We start from the raw sequence: 21,897 nt of genomic DNA on the forward strand, positions 1-21,897 counted from the left end.
TTAATGTACGTTTGCTGCAATTCTTCACATTTTGCCATGGGCCAGAGAGAAAATGTTGCAGTTTTAATGTACAATTGCTACCAATCTACACATTTAGCTAAACGGCAGAGAGGAAATGTTGCAGTTTTAATGTACGATTGCTACAAATATATACATTTAGCCATGGGGCAGAGAGAAAATGTTGCAGTTTTAATGTATGATTGCTACAAATATATACATTTAGCCACGGGGCAGAGAGAAAATGTTGCAGATTTAATGTACGATTGCTGCAATTCTTTACATTTTGCCATTGGGCAGAGAGAAAATGTTGCAGTTTTAATGTACGATTGCTGCAATTCTTCACATTTTGCCATGGGGCAGAGAGAAAATGTTGCAGATTTAATGTACGATTGCTGCAATTCTTTACATTTTGCCATTGGGCAGAGAGAAAATGTTGCAGATTTAATGTACGATTGCTGCATTTCTTCACATTGTGCCATGGGCAGAGAGAAAATGTTGCAGTTTTAATGTACGATTGCTGCAATTCTTCACATTTTGCCATGGGGCAGAGAGAAAATTTTGCAGTTTTAATGTACGATTGCTACAAATATATACATTTAGCCACGGGGCAGAGAGAAAATGTTGCAGATTTAATGTACGATTGCTGCAATTCTTTACATTTTGCCATTGGGCAGAGAGAAAATGTTGCAGTTTTAATGTACGATTGCTGCAATTCTTCACATTTAGTCACGGGGCAGAGAGAAAATGTTGCAGTTTTAATGTACGATTGCTACAAATATACACATTTAGCCATGGGGCAGAGAGAAAATGTTGCAGATTTAATGTACGATTGCTGCAATTCTTTACATTTTGCCATTGGGCAGAGAGAAAATGTTGCAGATTTAATGTACGATTGCTGCATTTCTTCACATTGTGCCATGGGCAGAGAGAAAATGTTGCAGTTTTAATGTACGATTGCTGCAATTCTTCACATTTTGCCATGGGGCAGAGAGAAAATGTTGCAGTTTTTAATGTACGATTGCTGCAATTCTTCACATTTTGCCATGGGGCAGAGAGAAAATGTTGCAGTTTTAATGTACGATTCCTGCAATTCTTTACATTTTGCCATGGGGCATAGAGAAAATGTTGCAGTTTTAATGTACGATTGCTGCAATTCTACACATTTTTCCATGGGGCAGAGAGAAGATTTAGTAATTTTATAACACATTTAATGCAATTCTACACAATTCTACACAGCTTATCTTAATATGATATCTGATTGAGAGTGACTAACAAAACCAATGGGGTAAATCAACTATTAATACTACAAGCTGTTCGCTAGACTAACTTACCAATATCTTTTTTTTCCTGACATGGCTAATTGAGTGACAGCCAGTGACTGACATAACAAGTGAATAACTGCTGATGCACAACCAAATTGCGAAATTGCTAAATGATATTATACTATTCTAACTCGCAACAGTAAATGGAGACATCGACTAACATTTTTTTTAAAATTGATCCGTGGGCCTACATAAGGGACCTTCAGTTGCCCATCCTTGCATTAGGCCGCACACTAGTAGTCCAAATGGCATAAAGCAGGGATCATTCAGCCATGGGACAATTTTTTTCTTAAGCGGATGGGGCCGGAACATAATTATAAATAATTGTTAAACTGCAAATTGACCGCAAGAAGCCCAAACAGATATAACATTTGACTAAAACATACTCATTTCAAACCTTGCGTGGAAATACTTTGTAACAGATTTCCAACAAAAAAAATGTAATGAATTGACTCTGACACAACTTCCATTGATGTGACTCTAACCTAACATGGGCACCGTGCGAGTGGTCAATGAAGTACTAACTCCCTTCTCTTCATCAGAGGTCGGAAAACTAAAAATGACAAAACACACAGAAGAAGTGATATTGTTCAGAATTCATTTCATTTTTGTGTTATAAAATCCACGCCGTAACTTAATGTATTATCATGTCATTAGAATATTACCTGGCTTAACTGATAAACTCAAGTGTTTTGGAGTATGTGGTTCTCAAGATGGGAAAACAACAAAACTAAATTGGAACTGTGTGTGTTGAACAGTTCTTAATGAGAAATATTCCTCACAGCTGGCAGAAAGTTAAGCCAAACTGGCATAGACAGCAACGTATAGTACCTCTCAGTCATTGTAAGACAATCATAGAAGTGTAAATACCATATGTATTGATGTGGCCAAAGTTGAATAGAAAAGTAGTACAATGTTTCAAACCTCCTACTACACCATTTTGTATCCCTGGGTTTATGATTTATAAGTGACATCAGATGACAGTACATTGATAATGACCATATCAATAATATTACACTTTAGATACAACCAACACTTGCGGAATTCTTTTAAACAAATGAACCCAAAAATGATGCTTTTATTATTTTGCATTTAAAGAAATCTATATGTTTGCTATAGCTTAACTTCATTTCTTTCACTTCATTAAAAAGCTTTCCAAACAACAACATAGTTCAGTTTCTCGTTCTGTTTATCAAATGGAATCTTGTACCAAAAGGTCAGTTTGTGGTTTACAATACAGTATTCCATCACTGTGGGGGTTTGACAATGACAGACTCAGTATTCCATCTGTTGCAAGAGGCCATCATCATCTTCTTTTGTAAAGCAGAGTAAAGATGACATAGTTGTTAAAGTTCACGTGTTCTTTACTGGTGTTGTTACTCGGGCATGGTTTAGTAGTTCCTGTTGTGCATTTCTTCCGTCATATTCCATTTGGGTAGACATTTACTACACCATTCATTTCAGGGTGTAACAGGGTCCTTATAATAATAATGATAATAACAACAACAACAATACAACATGTATAAATAATAATCTAGCTTAATAATAGACACAGTTTCTCCAATGGTATGAAAGTGACATGTCTACAATAGCGACGTTGATCATCAAACATTGGGTCAAATATTATAATAATTCCAAGATCTTGTTCTGTGGTTTACTCTCATGTAGCACACTCAGAGGTATTTAATATGCTCTCTGAAACCTGACAGGGCAGTTACCAAATGCACATCACCAGTGCAGCCATATGTTGGAGTTTTTTAGACTTCATTTATATTCTAGTAGCGTCTCAGTAGGGAAACAGTTGAACCCTACTCGCAAAAAGTGTCTGCCGGACCACATTAGTAAAATACTATATCATTATTCTACTTCACGCTTTCTCAGGAGAAGTACCATAATTACTGAAACTGGGTGTAAAACGTAAAGGAAAAACTCCCTCATAGTTCCTTGGTTGGGCAACCTATAAACTGACCCGTTGTTGACTATAGTTTTGCATGTTGTTTTCATATACTAATCCTGATCAAACTAAATGAAAGCCCTATGTAAATGTCTAATTCAACAGATATAATCATATATTCTATCAGAATTGACCATATTATATTATTCATGTTATCATTATTTCCCCAAAAACATGCACCTTTGTTTCTCATTACGGGAGTAACCAGAAGAACCAACCATCCCCACTCACTCAAGGCACCAGCTCTGAAAATGTATGCAGCTCTGCGAGGAGAGAGGGGTGCAGCAAAAGGAAATGTTGAGTGGATAACAAATCACACAGAGCAGCATGTTGGTGCAAGATCACCTCCATATACAAAAATACTACTTGCTGTGTGTAGTATTACAGTTACACATACATCTAATCTCAACAATCGCTCTTCCACTTGAATATGGTCGGCGTGTTCAGTTTGCTCTCAATTGCAACAACCATTTTCAGATTTTCTTGAGATTAAGAAGTGAAGCGGAAGCTTTTTCAGGAGACAAACTGGATTCTGTGCCACTTTAAGCGTCCTTTTAATGCCAATGTAACTCTCTCATTAGAATGACTAAAAGCCTGTCACAAGATATTTCAGAACAGACATCATACTAGGATTACCAAGATGACTAATGGGTGAATCGTATACCATATAGGTTCAACCTATATTTAAAAAATGTAGCCTACTGTATCACTCTTTATAACTATTGTTTGTTTTCAATTGGTTTCCACTGACCTCCATGACCTCGATATATGATTTCTTTATTTATGTGAATGATACATGGCTAGACAATTGTTCAACATTATATCAAACTAGGCAAAAAATAATTGAAGACAGTTTAAATGCACAAAGCTTTAAACGGTATCAACACATGAAAGGTACACTGTAAAAAGGTGGTTTGTTCAACTGTTTGTCCAACAACCAAATACTATTATCATTCATTCCTGTTACACTAAACCAAATATGGTGGTTGAACCCACCGACTGAATGCAATGGCAAAGACAGGCATTTTAATCACCCTGTTGACGGCATTATGTAGCATCAAAATGGTCACCATGAGAAAGGAGTTCATTACAAATTCCCCACTTCTAGCAAATATCTTGCCACTGATCTGTTGTTTTACACTTTGTCAACATTTCCATTGCCCATACAATTCTTTGCATGATATTAGCTCACTGTTTAGTTATTTCACCTGCATTTGCTGATGGCACATGCAGGCACCTGAAGCTCTCATTTGAGTAATCAAGTAGCCTGCTGGAATATATGGAATATACTCTCAAGACAAACCAGAACAGAAGTGTCCAGTTATCACAGACAAAAGCTTGTCTAACAGAACACTGGGGGACCTCTCCTACGATTTTACAATATTCATGGAAGCCAAATTCATAGCATCACAATGAGTGTTGCAATTGAATCCTTCTGTTTTGGATGAGTAGCCAAACTCAAAACATATGTAGTGTATAAGTCAACCTTCACAATCACCACCCCTGATAATACACATTACAGCTCATACATCCTCCAAAATATCTCTGCATTGGAATCTGCAATGTTACATACTCAAATGAAAATATACTTATAGAATTTGTGAATTTTCACAGTAATTTGTACTGTACTGTACCCTTTGTCTTTCCATTTATGCCTACGGCCTCAAGGGAGACTATTGAGTTTATACCAGAGTGTCTTTCACAAGTGTTTTCTGTAAAAGAGAAATGACTAGAAATGTCTAGTCCTGTTATGTCTCATAACTCAAACTTCAATGTGGTACGTGCTGTGCATGTCTTGACAGACTGGCCAACAATGACTTAGGGAATTGAGCCACAGTACTTTCTTCTATGTGAATACAACTCATAGAAACTGCAAGAAACATTTGCTTTGGCACAGATTTACATTGTAGCGATGTTCGATATTTAACTCCATTGCCGTGACCGTTACTACAAACACAAGTGGCCCATTGTGGTAATCCTTGGCTCAGTACACTTTAGCTGACCAGCCTATGCGTTTGTGTATTGCGGTGTCAGTCTATCCTCTCTCTTGGTGTAATGTCAATGCACTGTAGTGTCTAATCATTCAGTGCGTAAACCAGCCATCAATCCCCTCTCTGTCGTTCCCTTGCACTCTCTCTCTTTCCTCACTATTTCTTCTCAAATTTGAGTCTCTTGAACGTTTTCCTTTGAGTTTCCCTTGAACAGAAGAGGTTCCATTTGTGGGTTCTGGTTCTGGCCCATGAAACCCTTGATCGATCCATGTAATCCCATGGGGGGCATGGGGAGGGACATTGGCAGAGGTGGGGAAACAGAAAGAGGGTTGGTGTTGGTGCCATTTCCAGACATGGTCTGGAAAGTGGCGGAGGGGATTGGAACCTGTGTACAGGAGATTGGGATATCCTGGCCTTGCTGGTTAAGTGGAGACATATTGTTCTTGTTGCTTAGAGTACCGACTCCTGCCCCTGTCCCAATGCTCAGACCCATCACATTGTTGTTGAAATGATTGGCCTTGTAGTAATGGTTAAGATGCTCTGATCGCCCAATGTTGGGAAGGTTGACTATTTCCGGGTGATGCATCCTCAATGTTCCGTCTCCTCCGCACCCAGATTGCATGGTCGATCCCCCTGAGATGCCGCTCCCGGCCCCGGCACCAATCTCGTCTTCCACGTTGATGATCTCAATAGCGCGGGTGGGGCCATGGTGCTTGTGCAGCTGGTGCTGTTTCCTCAGCTTGTAGAAGACCACAAGCATCACGGCTGCCATGAAGGTGATGGCCACAAAGCAGCCAATAATGATCTTGGTGGTCTTCATCACGTCGTCCAGGCCAGTAATGTTTGTGACATCCATTATCGACACTGTGACTGTATTTTCAGTGTTTCTGGTGGCACGCGGGGAGAAAGAGTGGAGAGAAGAGCGAGATGGAGATATGGTGAATCCAGCCCTGCCTTTACCCAGTACCCCTCCTGAAAAAGTGGGACCCAGGTAATCTGGTGGTACGTAGGTTTCGTTGATGTACTGCCTCCCAGCATCCTCACCATTGTTTGTTTCCACGGTTTCAACAGTGACGGTGGTGAAGAAGCTGTAGGGGTTGCTGGAGTCGGATGAGGACACGTTGAGCACTGCAGTCGCCGTGGTGTTGCCTGCGGAGTTGGTCACCATGCACGTGTATTGGCCCGTGTCCTGCACAGTAACGTTGGTGAAATTCAGGGTTCCGTCGTGAAGGACTGAGATCCTGACGCGATACGATCCATGGGTCATGAGGGTGCCATTTGGGGTGAGCCAGTTGACAGATGTCATGGAGGTGCCAGTGCGACACTTCAGCTCCGCGGCCATACCCTCTGTGACATTGAGGTCGGTGGGTGGCTCTACGATGACGGGAGCGTAGCATGTGAAGTGGCTCTGGTCCAGCTCACCGATGTAGCGGCCCTTCAGGACTGGGGGCGCGTGGCAACGGGCACAGCATGTGGTGTTACTGGGCACTGTCTCCTTGAGCCACCAACTGAGCCACAGGACATCGCAGTTGCACACCCAGGGGTTGTGGTTGAGGTGCACCCGCTCCAACTGGTGCAGCGGGGTGAAGAGGTCGTGGGGCAGTGAATGCAGAGAGTTGTGGGACAGATTGAGCTCCTCCAGGTTCTTCAGGTCGTCGAAGGCATTGCGCTCAATGACCGTCACCTTGGAGTGCATGAGCCACAGCTTGCGCAGTGACACCAGGCCCTGGAAGGAGCCCGGCCTGACGATCCCCAGCTGGTTTCCTGACAGCTCCAGCTCCTCAAGTCTGACCAAGGGTGTGAGGTTGGGGATGTCCTTCAGGCCGCACATGCCCAGGTTCAGGAAGCGCAAGTTGACCAGGCCCTCAAAGGCGGCCTCAGAGATGTAGTCCAGCTTTCTGAGTTCGCCCAGGTCGAGCCGGCGCAGGGAGGGAACGCGGTGAAAGGCGTACGCTGGCAGTGTCTCGATAGGGTTGTTCCGTAGCCAGAGCTCCCGCAGCTTGCTGAGGTACTCAAAGGCCTGCGATGGTACCAGCGTGAGGCGATTGTCAAAGAGCTCAAGGGTGTTGAGGTTTGGCAGGCCATTGAACGCGCCCACCTCAATCTGTCGGATGTGATTCTTGGAGAGCTGCAGTATTTCCAAATGCCGCAGGTGCTTGAACGTGTCTGACTTTATCACCTGTTGAGAGATATAAAAACATGCTGGTACATTGTAGCCATATGAAACCTCTCTGCAGTAAAGCACACTCTGTTCATATGCGTACATGTATGAATTGTGGGTAAATGTAATGAGAGAAAGGTATATTTACCTGAATCGTGTTCTCTTGTAAGTTGAGGTATCTTGTGTTCACAGATATACTGTCCGGTACGTCCTCTAAACTCTTCCTTGTACAGATGACACGGCTTGCCTGATTGGAACAGCTACAGGGGTTGGGACATGGGGGTACTGCCTCTGTTAGCTGAGGTCCATGGTGGTGAAGCCACAGCAAAAGCTGGACGAACCAGAGGAGGGGGGAGGGGGTGGAGGGGCTGGTCATCATGACAACATGCATGGCAAATTGGTCATGACCCACCCTGAGTTCTAATATGTTGATAAATCACCTCTGATACAAGACAATTAAGCGGTTCTCTTGATGTTCATTTTACCAGTACATTCTATTCTTCTCTTTCAAGTCGTTTTAAAAACCATGAAGAACTGTTAGATATTAAATGGTCTCTTGATTTACGTTTTATATTTCCTCACTTGACTTTGTTCATGTCAGTTTAAATATAGAATGCCGTCTATTTTTCAGCATATTTTTTTAAAAGAATTAATAATTGTCCCCTGACAATTATTCCAATAAAAAAGGAGATGTTTGGTGAATCGGCTCTTGAAAGGGGTGTCTCTAGATGCTCCTCACTGTAGGAGGGAGAGAGAGCGAGAAAGAAAGAAAGAAAGAAAGAAAGAAAGAAAGAAAGAAAGAAAGAAAGAAAGAAAGAAAGAAAGAAAGAAAGAAAGAAAGAAAGGGGATCAGACAACTGAACAAGGCACAAGTACTGACACATTAGTTCTGTAACTGTAGAAGCACTGTGAAATATTTAATTATGTGGAATGCAATTACAAGATTGATGGTCAATAGATAAAATGCATGGAAAGTATGTAAACTTTCAGGTTTACACTAGAGCATTGGTTCTCCCAAATTAGGCTCTAGAGCCTACTAGTGTGTCACCTACTATTTAATTCATAGGTTGAGGTAAAAATGTTGGTCGATGCTTGATACTTGTTCAAAAGGTGGATCACAAAATTCTAAAAAGCTCACTTGAAAGCTAAGGTGTGTCACAATTCAAAGCACCACAGGCCTAGAGCAAAATAAATATTGGTCATGAAATAAATGTAGCATATGATTCATTACTCAATGACGAGAGTAAAAGAAACATCTTTGGTATTTATGAGCACAATCATACACACGGTAATGTGCGTGGAGAAAAGGTATTTGCAGAGATAAATAGACTTGATCACATACCAACATCACTTTAAAAGACAATAACAAGCAAGTACTGTACTGTCAGTTTGAAATTATATTTAATGAAGTATAACCCGTTTTTAAAATCAATGTTACATAACTACTGCTACATGAGGGAACCAGCTAAAAGTTTCCCCACATCCAATACATGGTGACCTAGCCCTATTGTTCTGAAAGACAGATATTAATTGAATCACAATTGGTTGTACTGATTACTAAGAACTGGGGGGTCTGCTTTGTGATACTGAGGGGCAGGGGCGCAACTACGGTTTTAGATGTGGGGGGGACATAATATACTGTGCATCCTGTTTCCATTGATCATCTTTGAGATGTTTCTACAATTTGTTTGGAGTCCACCTGTGGAAAATTCAACTGATTGGACATGACTTGGAAATGGAACGCACTTGTCTATATAAGGTCCCACAGTTGGTAGTGCATGCCAGAGCAAAAACCAAGCCATGGGGTCGAAGGAATTGTCCGTAGAGCTCAGATACAGGATTGTGCCGAAGCACAGATCTGGGGAAGGGCACCAAAACATTTCATCAGCATTGAAGGTCCCCAAGAACACTGTGTCCTCCTTGAATAAGTTTATATAAGTTTATATTCAGAAAGTATTCAGACCCCTTGATTTTTTCCACATTTTGTTACATTTTGTCATTATTCCTATTGAAAGTGTGTGTTTGTAAATCCAAACTGAATGGTTATTGTTAAATACTTGGGTAGTCTCAACCGATGTTGCACAATTAATGAGGGCTTCCTGTAACTGACTGAGGGGAAGGTGTAAGCTAACTTTTATGCAAAATGTTACTACTACTTTGAGTGAGATGTATTCATTTTTGTCGTTACAGCCTTATTCTAAAATTGATTAAATTGTTTTCCCCCCCCATCAATCCCACACAATACCTCATAATGACAAATCGAAAAAAAAAAATTTAAACAGTTTTTGCAAATTTATTAAAATAAAGAAATGAAATATCACATTTACATAAGTATTCAGACCCTTTACTCAGTACTTTGTTTAAGCACATTTGGCAGTGATTACAGCCTCGAGTCTTAATGTGTATGACGTTACATGCTTGGCACACCTGTACTTGGTCTCTCCAGGGTTCAAGTCCGGGCTCTAGCTGGGCAACTCAAGGACATTCAGAGACTTGTCCCGAAGCCACTCCTGCATTGTCTTGGCTATGTACTTAGGGTCATTGTCCTGTTGGAAGGTGAACCTTCACCCCAGTATGAGGTTCTGAGAACTCTATAGCAAGTTTTCATCAAGGATCTCTCTGTACTTTTCTCCGTTCATCTTTCCCTCAATCTTGACCAGTCTCCCAGTCCCTGTCACTGAAAAACATCCCAACAGGATGCTAACACCATCATGCTTCACCGTAGGGATGTTGCAAGGTTTCCTCCAGACGTGACCCTTGGCATTCAGGCCAAATAATTCAATCTTTCATCAGGTTTCATCAGACCAGAGAATTTTGTTTCACATGGTCTGAGAGTCTTTAGGTGCCTTTTTGGCAAACTCCAAGCGGGCTTTGATGTGCCTTTTACTGAGGAGTAGCTTCCGTCTGGCCATGCTACTGTAAAGGCCTGATTGGTGGAGTGCTGCAGAGATGGTTGTCCTTCTGGAAGTTTCTCCCATCTCCACATAGGAACTCTAGAGCTCTGTCTGAGTGACCATCGGATTCTTGGTCACCTCCCTGACCAACTTCTTCCATTTAAGAATGATGGAGGCCACTCTGTTTTTGAGATGTTTCTACAATTTGTTTAGAGTCCACCTGTGGTAAATTCAACTGATTGGACATGATTTGGAAAGGCACGCACCTGTCTATATAAGGTCCCAGAGTTGACAGTGCATGCCAGAGCAGAAACCAAGCCATGAGGTCGAAGGAATTGTCAGTAGAGCTCAGATGCAGGATTGTGTCGAGGCACAGATTTGGGGAAGGGCACCAAATGTTGCAGAAATGTTTTGGTACCCTTCCCCAGATCTGTGCCATCGACACAATCCTGTCTCGGACTTCTACAGACAATTCCTTCGACCTCATGGCTTGGTTTTTATTCTGACATGCACTATCAATTGTGGGACCTTATATAGACAGGTGTGTGCCTTTCCAAATCACGTCCAATCAAGTGAATGTACCACAGGTGGACTCCATTGAAAACATCTCAAGGATGAATGGAAACAGGATGCATCTGAGCTCAATTTCAAGTCTCACAGCAAAGGGTCTGAATATTTATGTAAATAAGGTATTTCTGTTTGAAACATTTCTAAAAACCTGTTTTCGCTTTTCATTATGGGGTATTGTGTCTCGATTGATGAGGAATTTATTTGATTTGATCCATTTTAGAATAAGGCTGTAACGTAACAAAATTTGGAAAAAGTCAAAGGGTCTGAAAACGTTCCTGTACTGTACATAAATCTATATTTGTTTATCCAGTAGAATAAACACTCCTCACAGCCTACCTGACCGCTCGGAGGCATCCATCCGCATGGTCCAAAACCACAACGTTGCCTCGTTTTGTATCACATTCCAACTATAAAACTCGGGGGGGGGCATGTCCCCTTTGTCCCCAGTGAACGTTGCTGAGGTGTACTGCCACACCAAAGTGTAACCCAGTTATCTGCACCTCTCCTGACTGGTCTGCATCTACACCTCTCCTGACTGGTCTGCATCTACACCTCTCCTGACTGGTCTGCATCTACACCTCTCCTGACTGATCTGCATCTACACCTCTCCTGACTGGTCTGCATCTACACCTCTCCTGACTGGTCTGCATCTACACCTCTCCTGACTGGTCTGCATCTGCACCTCTCCTGACTGGTCTGCATCTACACCTCTCCTGACTGGTCTGCATCTACACCTCTCCTGACTGGTCTGCATCTACACCTCTCCTGACTGGTCTGCATCTACACCTCTCCTGACTGGTCTGCATCTACACCTCTCCTGACTGGTCTGCATCTACACCTCTCCTGACTGGTCTGCATCTACACCTCTCCTGACTGGTCTGCATCTGCACCTCTCCTGACTGGTCTGCATCTACACCTCTCCTGACTGGTCTGCATCTACACCTCTCCTGACTGGTCTGCATCTACACCTCTCCTGACTGGTCTGCATCTACACCTCTCCTGACTGGTCTGCATCTACACCTCTCCTGACTGGTCTGCATCTACACCTCTCCTGACTGGTCTGCATCTACACCTCTCCTGACTGGTCTGCATCTACACCTCTCCTGACTGGTCTGCATCTACCCCTCTCCTGACTGGTCTGCATCTACACCTCTACTGACTGGTCTGCATCTGCACCTCTCCTGACTGGTCTGCATCTACACCTCTCATGACTGGTCTGCATCTACACCTCTCCTGACTGGTCTGCATCTACACCTCTCCTGACTGGTCTGCATCTACACCTCTCCTGACTGGTCTGCATCTGCACCTCTCCTGACTGGTCTGCATCCTCCAATAGGCCTATAGGGTTGGACTGGGGTGCAAGATCCTGAATTAAACTTGAGGGACCCCCTAGTATTGCTTCTACACTCCCCTCATATGTATTTAGGAATTTGTAATTTGGCTCTATACTCTAACATTTTGGATTTGAGATCAAATGTTTAATATGAGGCAACAATAAGGAATGCCACCCTTTATTTGAGGGTATTCTCATGCACATGATCTGTTTTACCATTTAGAAAGGAAAGCACTTCATGTAACTAGTCTAGTATTTGGTCCATATTCCTTGCACACAATGTAACTACATCAAGCTTGTGACTCTAAAAACTGGTTGGGAGCATTTGAAATTTGATTAGGTTGTGTTTTGCCCGATAGTAACTGAACGGTGAGTGATGACTGGAGTAATGTTATTTCTAAGTGAGTAGATTAGATGTTTCTGAACACTTCTAGATTAATCCTGATAATGCCATGATTAAGAAAAATCATGAATGAATCATGAATAATGATAAGCGAGATGCTGTTCAGAGGCTACAACAAAAGACGCTTATCTCTCACCATTACCAATAACAGGGAGTTTAACATTTTTGGGGGGAGGTATGATCTTTGTGCCTCATTCGTGATTATCCATAATAATATAAAATGGCACATTATTAACCATTCAGTTCCTATTAGGCAAAACATAATTAAAAACAGAAATAAACAGCAAATGCATCCAACAAGTTTGTAGAGTCACAAGCTTAATGTAGTCATTGCGTGCAAGGAATTTTGGACCAAATACTAAACAGTTGACTACTAATACACTATAAGTCAATGTCCAAATACTTATAACTTCTTCAAATGGGGGGACTAGATACATAAATCGCTTTCATTTCGAAACAGCAAAACAGATATGTATTAAAATACCCTAAGATTATAAAGGTGACATTCTGTACCGTCGGCTAATATGAAACATTCTATCTCAAATCTAAAATGCTGGAGTAAAGAGCCAAATGAAACATTTACCCTCATTATCCAAATACATATGGAGGGGAGTGTAATATCATTTCAATAGTCCATTACACAGTGAACAGGTTTTTCTGTTAAGCAACTCAGCCCTGCACCTCTAGTGTGATACCATCAGGCTACTCAGGATGTACACATACTGCATTTTTTTTTATGTAGACACAAACAAGTAATTTATAGGTTATTGATGTGTACCATTTAACTATATGATTTCTACCTGGTCATTTCTGCCACATAGAATACAGTGCTTCCACAATTTTTATTTAACCTTTACTTTCTAACGTAGGAAAGTCAGTTAATTAAGAACAAATTCTTATTTATAATGATGGCCTTCCCCGGCCAAACCCTAACCCGGACGACGCTGGGACAATTGTGCGCCGGAATTTGGGTAGTAAAATAGCTAACATGGTCATCTTAGCATATATACAAACATGGGAACCCCATTCCATCCTCCTCCACACAAACTACCCTGTCCCTTTAAGACCGACAAAGATGGAGACCTTCAATAAAATAATGTATGTAGGTCAAGGCCCTGCTGTTCAAACAAAAGTTACTTTAGCTCAACTTATTGATATATCCATTCATATCATACTTCTCTGGTGAATAGTCAGATTTGAACCCAGGTTTATAGTTAGCCCAAAACATCCTCTCTCCTACGCAGTGCCATGAATTCATGTGGTCCTAGAAACCTGGTTGCTATGGCACCGGACTCACACACCATCTTGTGTTTTACTGCCCAGTGCACTATCCTATTCCACTCTAGCACTGTGCAGTTAGCAGTTTGCTAGCAGATGTACTTCAGTCGTTTTCAACAAATCAGTGTCTCTCTTTTTGCTCAATTAACACGTAAGCCACAAGCTTTTAGGGTTCCGTAGGCTACTACATGGTCGAGTGACTGCATGTCAACAGTCCACACACTTGCTCAGTAGTCATAGTATATTTCCTACTCTGACAAAGGGGTCATTAAGAAAGTGCTTTACAAGTGTTCAAAGAATTCACCCAAAACAATCTGAAGTACTGGGCTGGTGGATTACAGCTCAGTAATAGTAATAATTATTGAGTAGCCTCAGTGAGTCCAATATATCTTTAGACCAAACGTAACATATATACAGAGGAAAGAAAGAAACCGTCAATTGCACATACACCAACATGTCACAGTATCTGGTTCAGTGATGATCCCTCAAAACGTATGCATTGCACACGAAGGCCGAACCTTGCCTTTCACAATAACAGGAAACAAACTCTTCATGAATCATAATCTGCATACAGTATAGGCAGCAGATTAGGTAAACATCAATCGCTTTTCAAATATTTCTTGTCTTAGCAGCCATTAAGAATATGCTAATTACAGAAATGTTCTTTACCCACCCTCACACCAGCCAGTGGCGACCTGTCATTCAGGGCAGGTGGGGCAGAGGCCCACCTGTTTTGAGCACTACATTTCTAGAAAATAAAAAATAAAACGTTCTGGGGGCTTGCCTGTTTTGCATGTTATTTAGGCATTAATACATGTCGCATATCAGTTTGCAAACAATGTAAAACAAATAAAATACCAGTCAAAAGTTTGGACACACCTACTCATTCCAGGATTTCTTTAGTTTGACTATTTTGTACATTGTAGAATAATAGTGAAGACATCACAACTATGAAATAACACATATGGAATCATGTAGTAAGCAAAAAAAAGTGTTAAACAAATCAAAATATATTTTATATTTGAGATTATTCAAAGTAGCCAACCTTTGCCTTGATGACAGCTTTGCAACTTCTGGCATGCTCTCAACCAGCTTCATGAGGTAGTCACCGGGAATGCATTTCAATTAACAGGTGTGCCTTGTTAAAAGTTAATTTGTGGAATTTCTTTCCTTCTTAATGTGTATGAGCCAGGAAGGAGTGGTAAACAGAAGATAGCCCTATTTGGTAAAAGACCAAGTCCATATTATGGCATGAACAGCTCAAATAAGCAAAGAGACACAACTGTCCATATTTACTTTAAGACATGAAGGTCAGTCAACGCGGAAAATGTCAAGAACTTTGAAGGTTTCTTCAAGTGCAGTCACAAAAACCATAAAGCGCTATAATGAAACTGGCTCTGATGAGGATCGCCACAGGAAAGGAAGACCCAGAGTTACCTCTGTTGCAGATGATAAGTTCATTAGAGTTACCAGCCTCATAAATTGCAGGCCAAATAAATCCGTTACAGAGTTCAAGTAACAGACACATCTCAACATCAACTGTCCAGAGGAGACTCCGTAAATCAGGCCTTTGTGGATGACTTGCTTCAAAGAAGCCACTTCTAAAGGACACCAATAAGAAGAAGAGACTTGCTTGGGCCAAGAAACACGAGCAATGGACATTAGACTGGGGAATTCTGTCCTTTAGTCTGTTTTGAATTTTTTGTCCAAATTCCAAATTTGTGTCCAAATTTGAGATTTTTGCTTCCAACTGCAGTGTCCTAGTGAGACGCAGAGTAGGGGAACGGATGATCTCCGCATGTGTGGTACCCACTGTGACGCATAGAGGAGGAGATGTGATGGTGTGGGGGGTGCTTTGCTCGTGAAACTGTCTGTGATTTATTTAGAATTCAAGGCACACAGCATTCTGCAGCGATTCGCCATCCCATCTGGTTTGCACTTAGTTGGACTATCATTTGCTTTTCAACAATACAATGACCTAACACACCTCCAGGCTGTTTAAGGGCTATTTGACTAAGAAGGAGAGTTATTGAATGATGCATCAGATGAACTGGCCTCCACAATCACTCAACCTCAACCCAATTGAGATGGTTTGGATGATTTGGACTGCAGAGTGAAGGAATAGCAGCCAACAAGTGCTCAGCATATGTTGGAATTCCTTCCAAGACTGTTGGAAAAGCATTCCAGGTGAAGCTGGTTGAGAGAATGCCAAGAGTATGCAATGCTGTCATCAAGGCAAAGGGTGGCTGCAAAGGGTGGCTGCTATGAAGAATCTAAAATATATTTTGATTTGTTTAACACTTTTTTGGTTACTACATAATTCCATGTGTTATTTCATAGTTATGACGTCTTCACTATTACACTACAATGTAGGAAATAGTAAAAATAAAGAAAAACTCTTGAATGAGTAGGTGTGCCCAAACGTCTGACTGGTACTGTATATCAATGAGTTAATAAAGCTGCATACAAGCATGGTCTCTTTTTTTGTTTTCTTGGGTAATGCAGCTCCAAAATGCAGGTGTTTCAGCCTAGCTCAGTGCTTTCTATGGTGATGGGGCAAGCCAGCAGAAAATACGGAGCGTGGCGCCGTGATTGGCTCAGTGTTCCGTCACTCATAGGGACACTACGTCACCGCCAAGTTTAAGGGTGGACCTTGAAAATTATAGCCCCTAGAGTGCTGCCATAGAGTTACATTAGAAGTGCCCATCCAAGAAGGCTCAAGGTCATTGGCCACAGATAAAATGACGTCAAATCACGTTATATCTACAGTAGCTTTGATTGGACTGATCATGTCAACATTATACTTAAAAAATCTTACCTAGCGGTCATCATCATGAATCAAGTCAACAATCTACTGGCAAATCCTTTTTAATCCTTGTCATATGAAGAGAAATAATGATTATAAATTATAGATACAACGAATTGATGCTCGTTGCCCTTTGGACATAAACATTACTCAACAAGTTGGAAATCGCAAATTCAACAATAAGTGGTTTGGAAGGAATCAGTGGCTAACTGCAAGCATTGCAAAGCAATCATTAGCCTGCTATTCAGTGGAGTGGCTGTGTGGTCCCAAGTCTAAGATTAAGGGTCTCTTTTCCTAGTTGAAAATAATAAACATTCAACATTGACCATGCTGTCAATGAAGCATGATATGTGCTGCACTCAAAACAACTGTTATCTCGGAAGTGCAAAATCTGACTTTAGTGAGTTCAAGACAATTGGGAAGTTGGGAAAAATGAGCTACGACTGGGAAAATACGTTTTGAACTTTCATTGAACTCAGAACTTGGGACTCTTTCTAGAGCTACGACCTGAAGAGCACTGACATCATCATGATTCAACCTTTTTTTCCCAAGTTTCCAGTTGTCTTGAAAGCACCATAAATCCAGAGAATGACAGACTTTGATGACAAAGTTTTATGACAACATTTACCCACGAAGGACCGCCGCACATCCTTCCTGTTCAAGTGAGCACAGCACTACAAGGTGAGTCCAAAAATGTATTGTATGCTGCTTCATAAATTATGTAATATGCCAGGGAGATATGTATACTGTAGCTAATAAAGTAATACTAAGTGTATGTTGTGTACTAAGCTGTTAGTAGCCCATAGCCCCCTCATAATTTAGTCTATTTTCAGCCCCTTAATTTCGTCTACTGTTCTGACTTGGTGGTGCACATGTAGCCTATAACCTGTTTTTGAGAAATGTAATCATCAAATATTGCAAGAGCTTTCATTATCTGCTTATATGCCCACTTTATTTATCCTACAGTTCTGACTTGGTGTACAGGGAGAACACTGTAAAAACAGCCCATTTTCTGAATTCTGTCACCGTACATTTCAAAAGTGCTGATCAAATCAGACTATGTCGGTCTCGCTCATTAATGTCTTAATTCAAATTGCCTCTTATCCGCTTGTCGTCACCCTTATGCCATAGTTTGTACATCTCAATTGTCAGTAGAAAATATCAGCTATGTTTTTTTAAAGGTAGTAAATGAGGCTGAATAAACTGTTTCGCTGCCAGACAAGGCTCCGCTGATAGCCAGGTGTAGCAGTGGTATAGTGTAATTAATGTATTGTTAATGTATTGTTTAGTGTTGTGTTGTGTAGTGGCTTAGGTGGCATGCATCCCACATGTTTTTTTCCCCCTACCAAGATTTACATGCGAAAATCGCCACTGAAACGAGCACACACACACACACACACCAAAGTACAGTTTCAATCCATGATCCTCCACTATAATTGCAACATTGAGACAAATTATTATTGTGTCAAGGTGCATAACATAGCCTCCAGGTCTTTGCAACAGACAGTAGAATTGGAGAAGGGGGAATATATTCAATGTGTGTGGTGTTCGCTCACAATCTAAGTGGGGCCTACACTACAGGATGATACCTCTGAGACAATGGGCTCGTCCATAATTGTGAAAATGTCCCATTTTATCGTGCCGATCTTGTTCAGGAAATGTCCATTTTCATCATATAAGAACTGTATGTTGGGCTTTACAAGACGACAGAGAGACAAACCACTGTAAAACAAGTTAATTAGCCAGACCCATGGCTTGATAGGGGAAAGATTGCTCTTCACTAAGGGCTCGATTCAATCCGTATTGCGGAAAAGCCGTGGTATAGAGTGATTTAAATGTAAAGGTATTTTCTGATTGAGCCGATATATGCAGTGTTTACCATGAATGCAGTCTCTGTGACAAAGGGGGAACATTGCCTTAAATGTTTACTGCTCTATCTTCAGCGGTATGGACTGAATCGAGCCCTAAGACTCATTCCAAGGCCATCAAAACATCTAACAGAACACACATTGTTGTCCATAGATGTATCCCTTTTTTTGAGGACACTTTCATACACTCTGTGCATTGTCGATGGTACAATGGTGCAATTCTATAGTGCATATTCTCTTATTAGGGTCACTTGGTTACATATCAGTGGAGGCTCCTCAGAGGAGGAAGGGGATGACCATCCTCCTCAGTGAATTTCATAACAATACACATTTTAAGCATTTTAAAAGTTATCCTTTTTAGATAAAACTATACTAAATACAATCATGTCACCAAATAATTGATCAAAACACACGATTTTGTAAAGAAGGTCTACAGTAGCCTCAACAGCACACTGTTGGGTAGCACCATGGTGTAGCTGGAGGACAGCTCAGGGTACATTGACTTCAATACACAAACTAGGAGGCTCATGGTTCTCAACCCCTTCCATAGACTTACACAGTAATTATGGCAACTTCCAGAGGATGTACTCCAACCTTTCAGAGCTCTCACAGTATGAACTGACATGTTGTCCACCCAATCAAACACCCAATCAAATGATAGCTAGCACTGCAGTGCATAACATGTGGTGAGTAGTTGACTCAAAGAGAGAGAAAGACAGTAGTTGAATAGTTTTGAACAAATTAATTTCTTCCAAACTTAAGGAGAAAGAGTGTCATTTTTTTCCACTTTCAGTTTCACTTACTTAGCTAGCAAATGCAGCTATCTAGTTTAGCCTACTGAAACACCCTGCTCAAACAAAGGGATGCTATGTTAGCTAGCTAGCTATGACTTTCCAACAAAACACATGGAACTCTTCCAAGTTAAGGTATACTTTTGGTTTGACTAATGTATTGCCACCGGGGCCCACCAGTGTAACTGCTTACTGTCTGTACACTGTAACATTACTGCATGATTGTAGCGTGTTTACTAACACATTAGTTATATTAGCTATGATGACTATGACGTCACTTTAGCTAATATGGTGACAACGATGTAGGCTGTATGTAGCGGTTTGGCTTGGAAGGGTTTTTTCACCGGGTCACATACAGCTGATGTGTTGTGCATTGAACTCCACATGGGGGTGAGGAGGAGATCGCATAGATGCGAGAAGGAATACAACGTGGCTGCAATGAAAGTGAACTGTGTTTACTCGTGATCAGAGGTGTATTCATTCCGCCGATTCTGCTGAAAAAACATTCTCTACATGTTGGCACCCATGTACTACTACACACAATCAGTCGTGGGAGAAGAAAGCATTCAATCGTGAAGAAACAAATGATCCGCAACCTGTTGACCAAATGTACAATACAAACACATGATTATTGTGTAATCACTATATTCTACCAATGCTTTATTCTTTGGATCTGGTCACATGTTGAGGTGATTATTGTGGGGTGACACTTTACACAAATAGCCTTTGGTTATAATTTACTTCAAAAGCCTGCAACTATTATGTGAATTATTATGCAGTTATAATGCATTGTATAATGTAGACTTTTATAATAGTCTTATATTAATCATGACTAAATAACAGCCATTTTGAGTCAGTTGAAATGTTGATACATAACAGAGACATAGGCCTAATATAGCCTGTTATACAGCTTATTATGAGACAGTTTAAAGGTTAATAGCCTATATGGGTATAACAAGTTATAAAGCATTACACAAGCAGTCTTTAAGTGTTAGCATTTGTGGCTTTGAATATTCTTAGGCTAAAGGCTACCTGAGCATTAAGAGAGATCCTGTATACCAGGCTCAATTAGGCCTAATATTTACAGCTGGTCTGAGATTAACACAAAGGCACACAGGTGCAGCAGGCTAACATCATCTCCTGTAACTATGACAACACTAAATGGATTCGGAGTTGTTGAAGGTGGGAATCCGGTCAGGATGAGACTATTTAAACAATAGTTGAAATCAGTGTTTTATGGGGGAAATTATGTTACGGTTAAAATGGTGGTTTATACTTCATTTGCAGGGGATTTTTTTTTATCTTAATTTGATCATTTTACAGCATCAAATGGAGAGTCTAAATCATTGGAATAAAAGTCGAATTAGATCATTCCCATATCATTCAAATGAAAAATGGTTGTAATCTATCCTCAGTGTATGACCAAAGCACAATAAACCCTGGTGACTATAAATGATCATATAATTCCAATAATGCAGCTAGCCTCGCGCTGGAACGCAATTGAAATTAGAATAGGCCTAATTCTGCATTACAAAATGGCTTGCATCGACTCTCCTTGACTAAACTAAACAAATGCAACAAAAATAATGTTATTTAACATTAGGCAGGTATGTTACAAAATAATCTGATGTATGATTCCAGCACCTTTTCTATTTGAAATTATCTTAAGAATGGCTTACAACACATTAGCTTTGATTTCCAACATTTTCAATTGTAACCCGATGGTTTCCCCCGATATTCATTTATACTAAGCAATTTGAGCAAATAAAAAGGTAATGTCTCCACCTGATATACGCAGAATCATACCAAAATAACAAATAGGTTGACTACGACGGCCATTTCACCTTCGTCCAATAGACTCATACCTTTCTGTTTCAATTTCTGGGGTGTGAGGTCGACGTTCTCTCTCCTTTCGTTCCCTCTCTTCTCGTCAGTTCCCCAACCCCTTAACTATCCCTCTTTTTCTCTTCTCTAAATTGATTAGCTCTCTTCCACGGATGTTAGCTCGGCTCTCTTGTATTCCGCAGCACCAACGCAACGAAGGGACTTCATACACCGATAGCACGTTCAACAGAAGCAGAACCCACAAACTACACGAACAGGGTGCAGAAACGTATACATTAACATAGTTAAATCGTTAGTCAGTTCAAATAAGAACGAAATCCGTAATGGATGCATCCAATCATCTTCTCATCCTTGGAGACGCGCGCAGGCAGCAAACGAGACGGCGCCCGTTTGGCATAGTATTTTCGCACTCCAGCATAAGCGACAGTTTACGCACATTCCGTTGGTCTGCAGCTGAATGCCACGAAGTCAGCGTAGACCTCAACATGGACCACAGAAGACCATCCAACCATTGATTATGAACGGCCATGATCAAGAAACTCATTGTAAATAACAATTTGTTCTTAACTGACTTGCTTAGTTAAATGAAGGTTAATATATATATATATTCCAAGACAAATGGCTGTGATGCACTAATGTCATTATGGTCTGCAATGCCGGGTGAGTGGGCTATACTCAGGT

At 40.9% G+C, this 21,897-nt stretch overlaps 1 protein-coding gene across 1 annotated transcript; it reads right to left on the reverse strand.

The window, feature by feature from the left end:
- Nucleotides 1–2,179: 2,179 nt before the first annotated feature.
- LOC110498796 (leucine-rich repeat-containing protein 4B) lies at nt 2,180–21,628 on the reverse strand. Its single transcript, XM_021575422.2, has 3 exons — nt 21,237–21,628; nt 7,577–8,166; nt 2,180–7,446 (listed from the first exon to the last, which is right to left on the reverse strand). Exons 2-3 carry the CDS (start codon nt 7,817–7,819, stop codon nt 5,434–5,436), a joined length of 2,256 nt encoding a protein of 751 aa, XP_021431097.1. The 5' UTR covers nt 7,820–8,166; nt 21,237–21,628; the 3' UTR covers nt 2,180–5,433.
- Nucleotides 21,629–21,897: the final 269 nt, after the last annotated feature.

The sequence above is a fragment of the Oncorhynchus mykiss genome, chromosome 20 (genome assembly GCF_013265735.2).
Source record: "Oncorhynchus mykiss isolate Arlee chromosome 20, USDA_OmykA_1.1, whole genome shotgun sequence".
Lineage (NCBI taxonomy): Eukaryota > Metazoa > Chordata > Actinopteri > Salmoniformes > Salmonidae > Oncorhynchus > Oncorhynchus mykiss.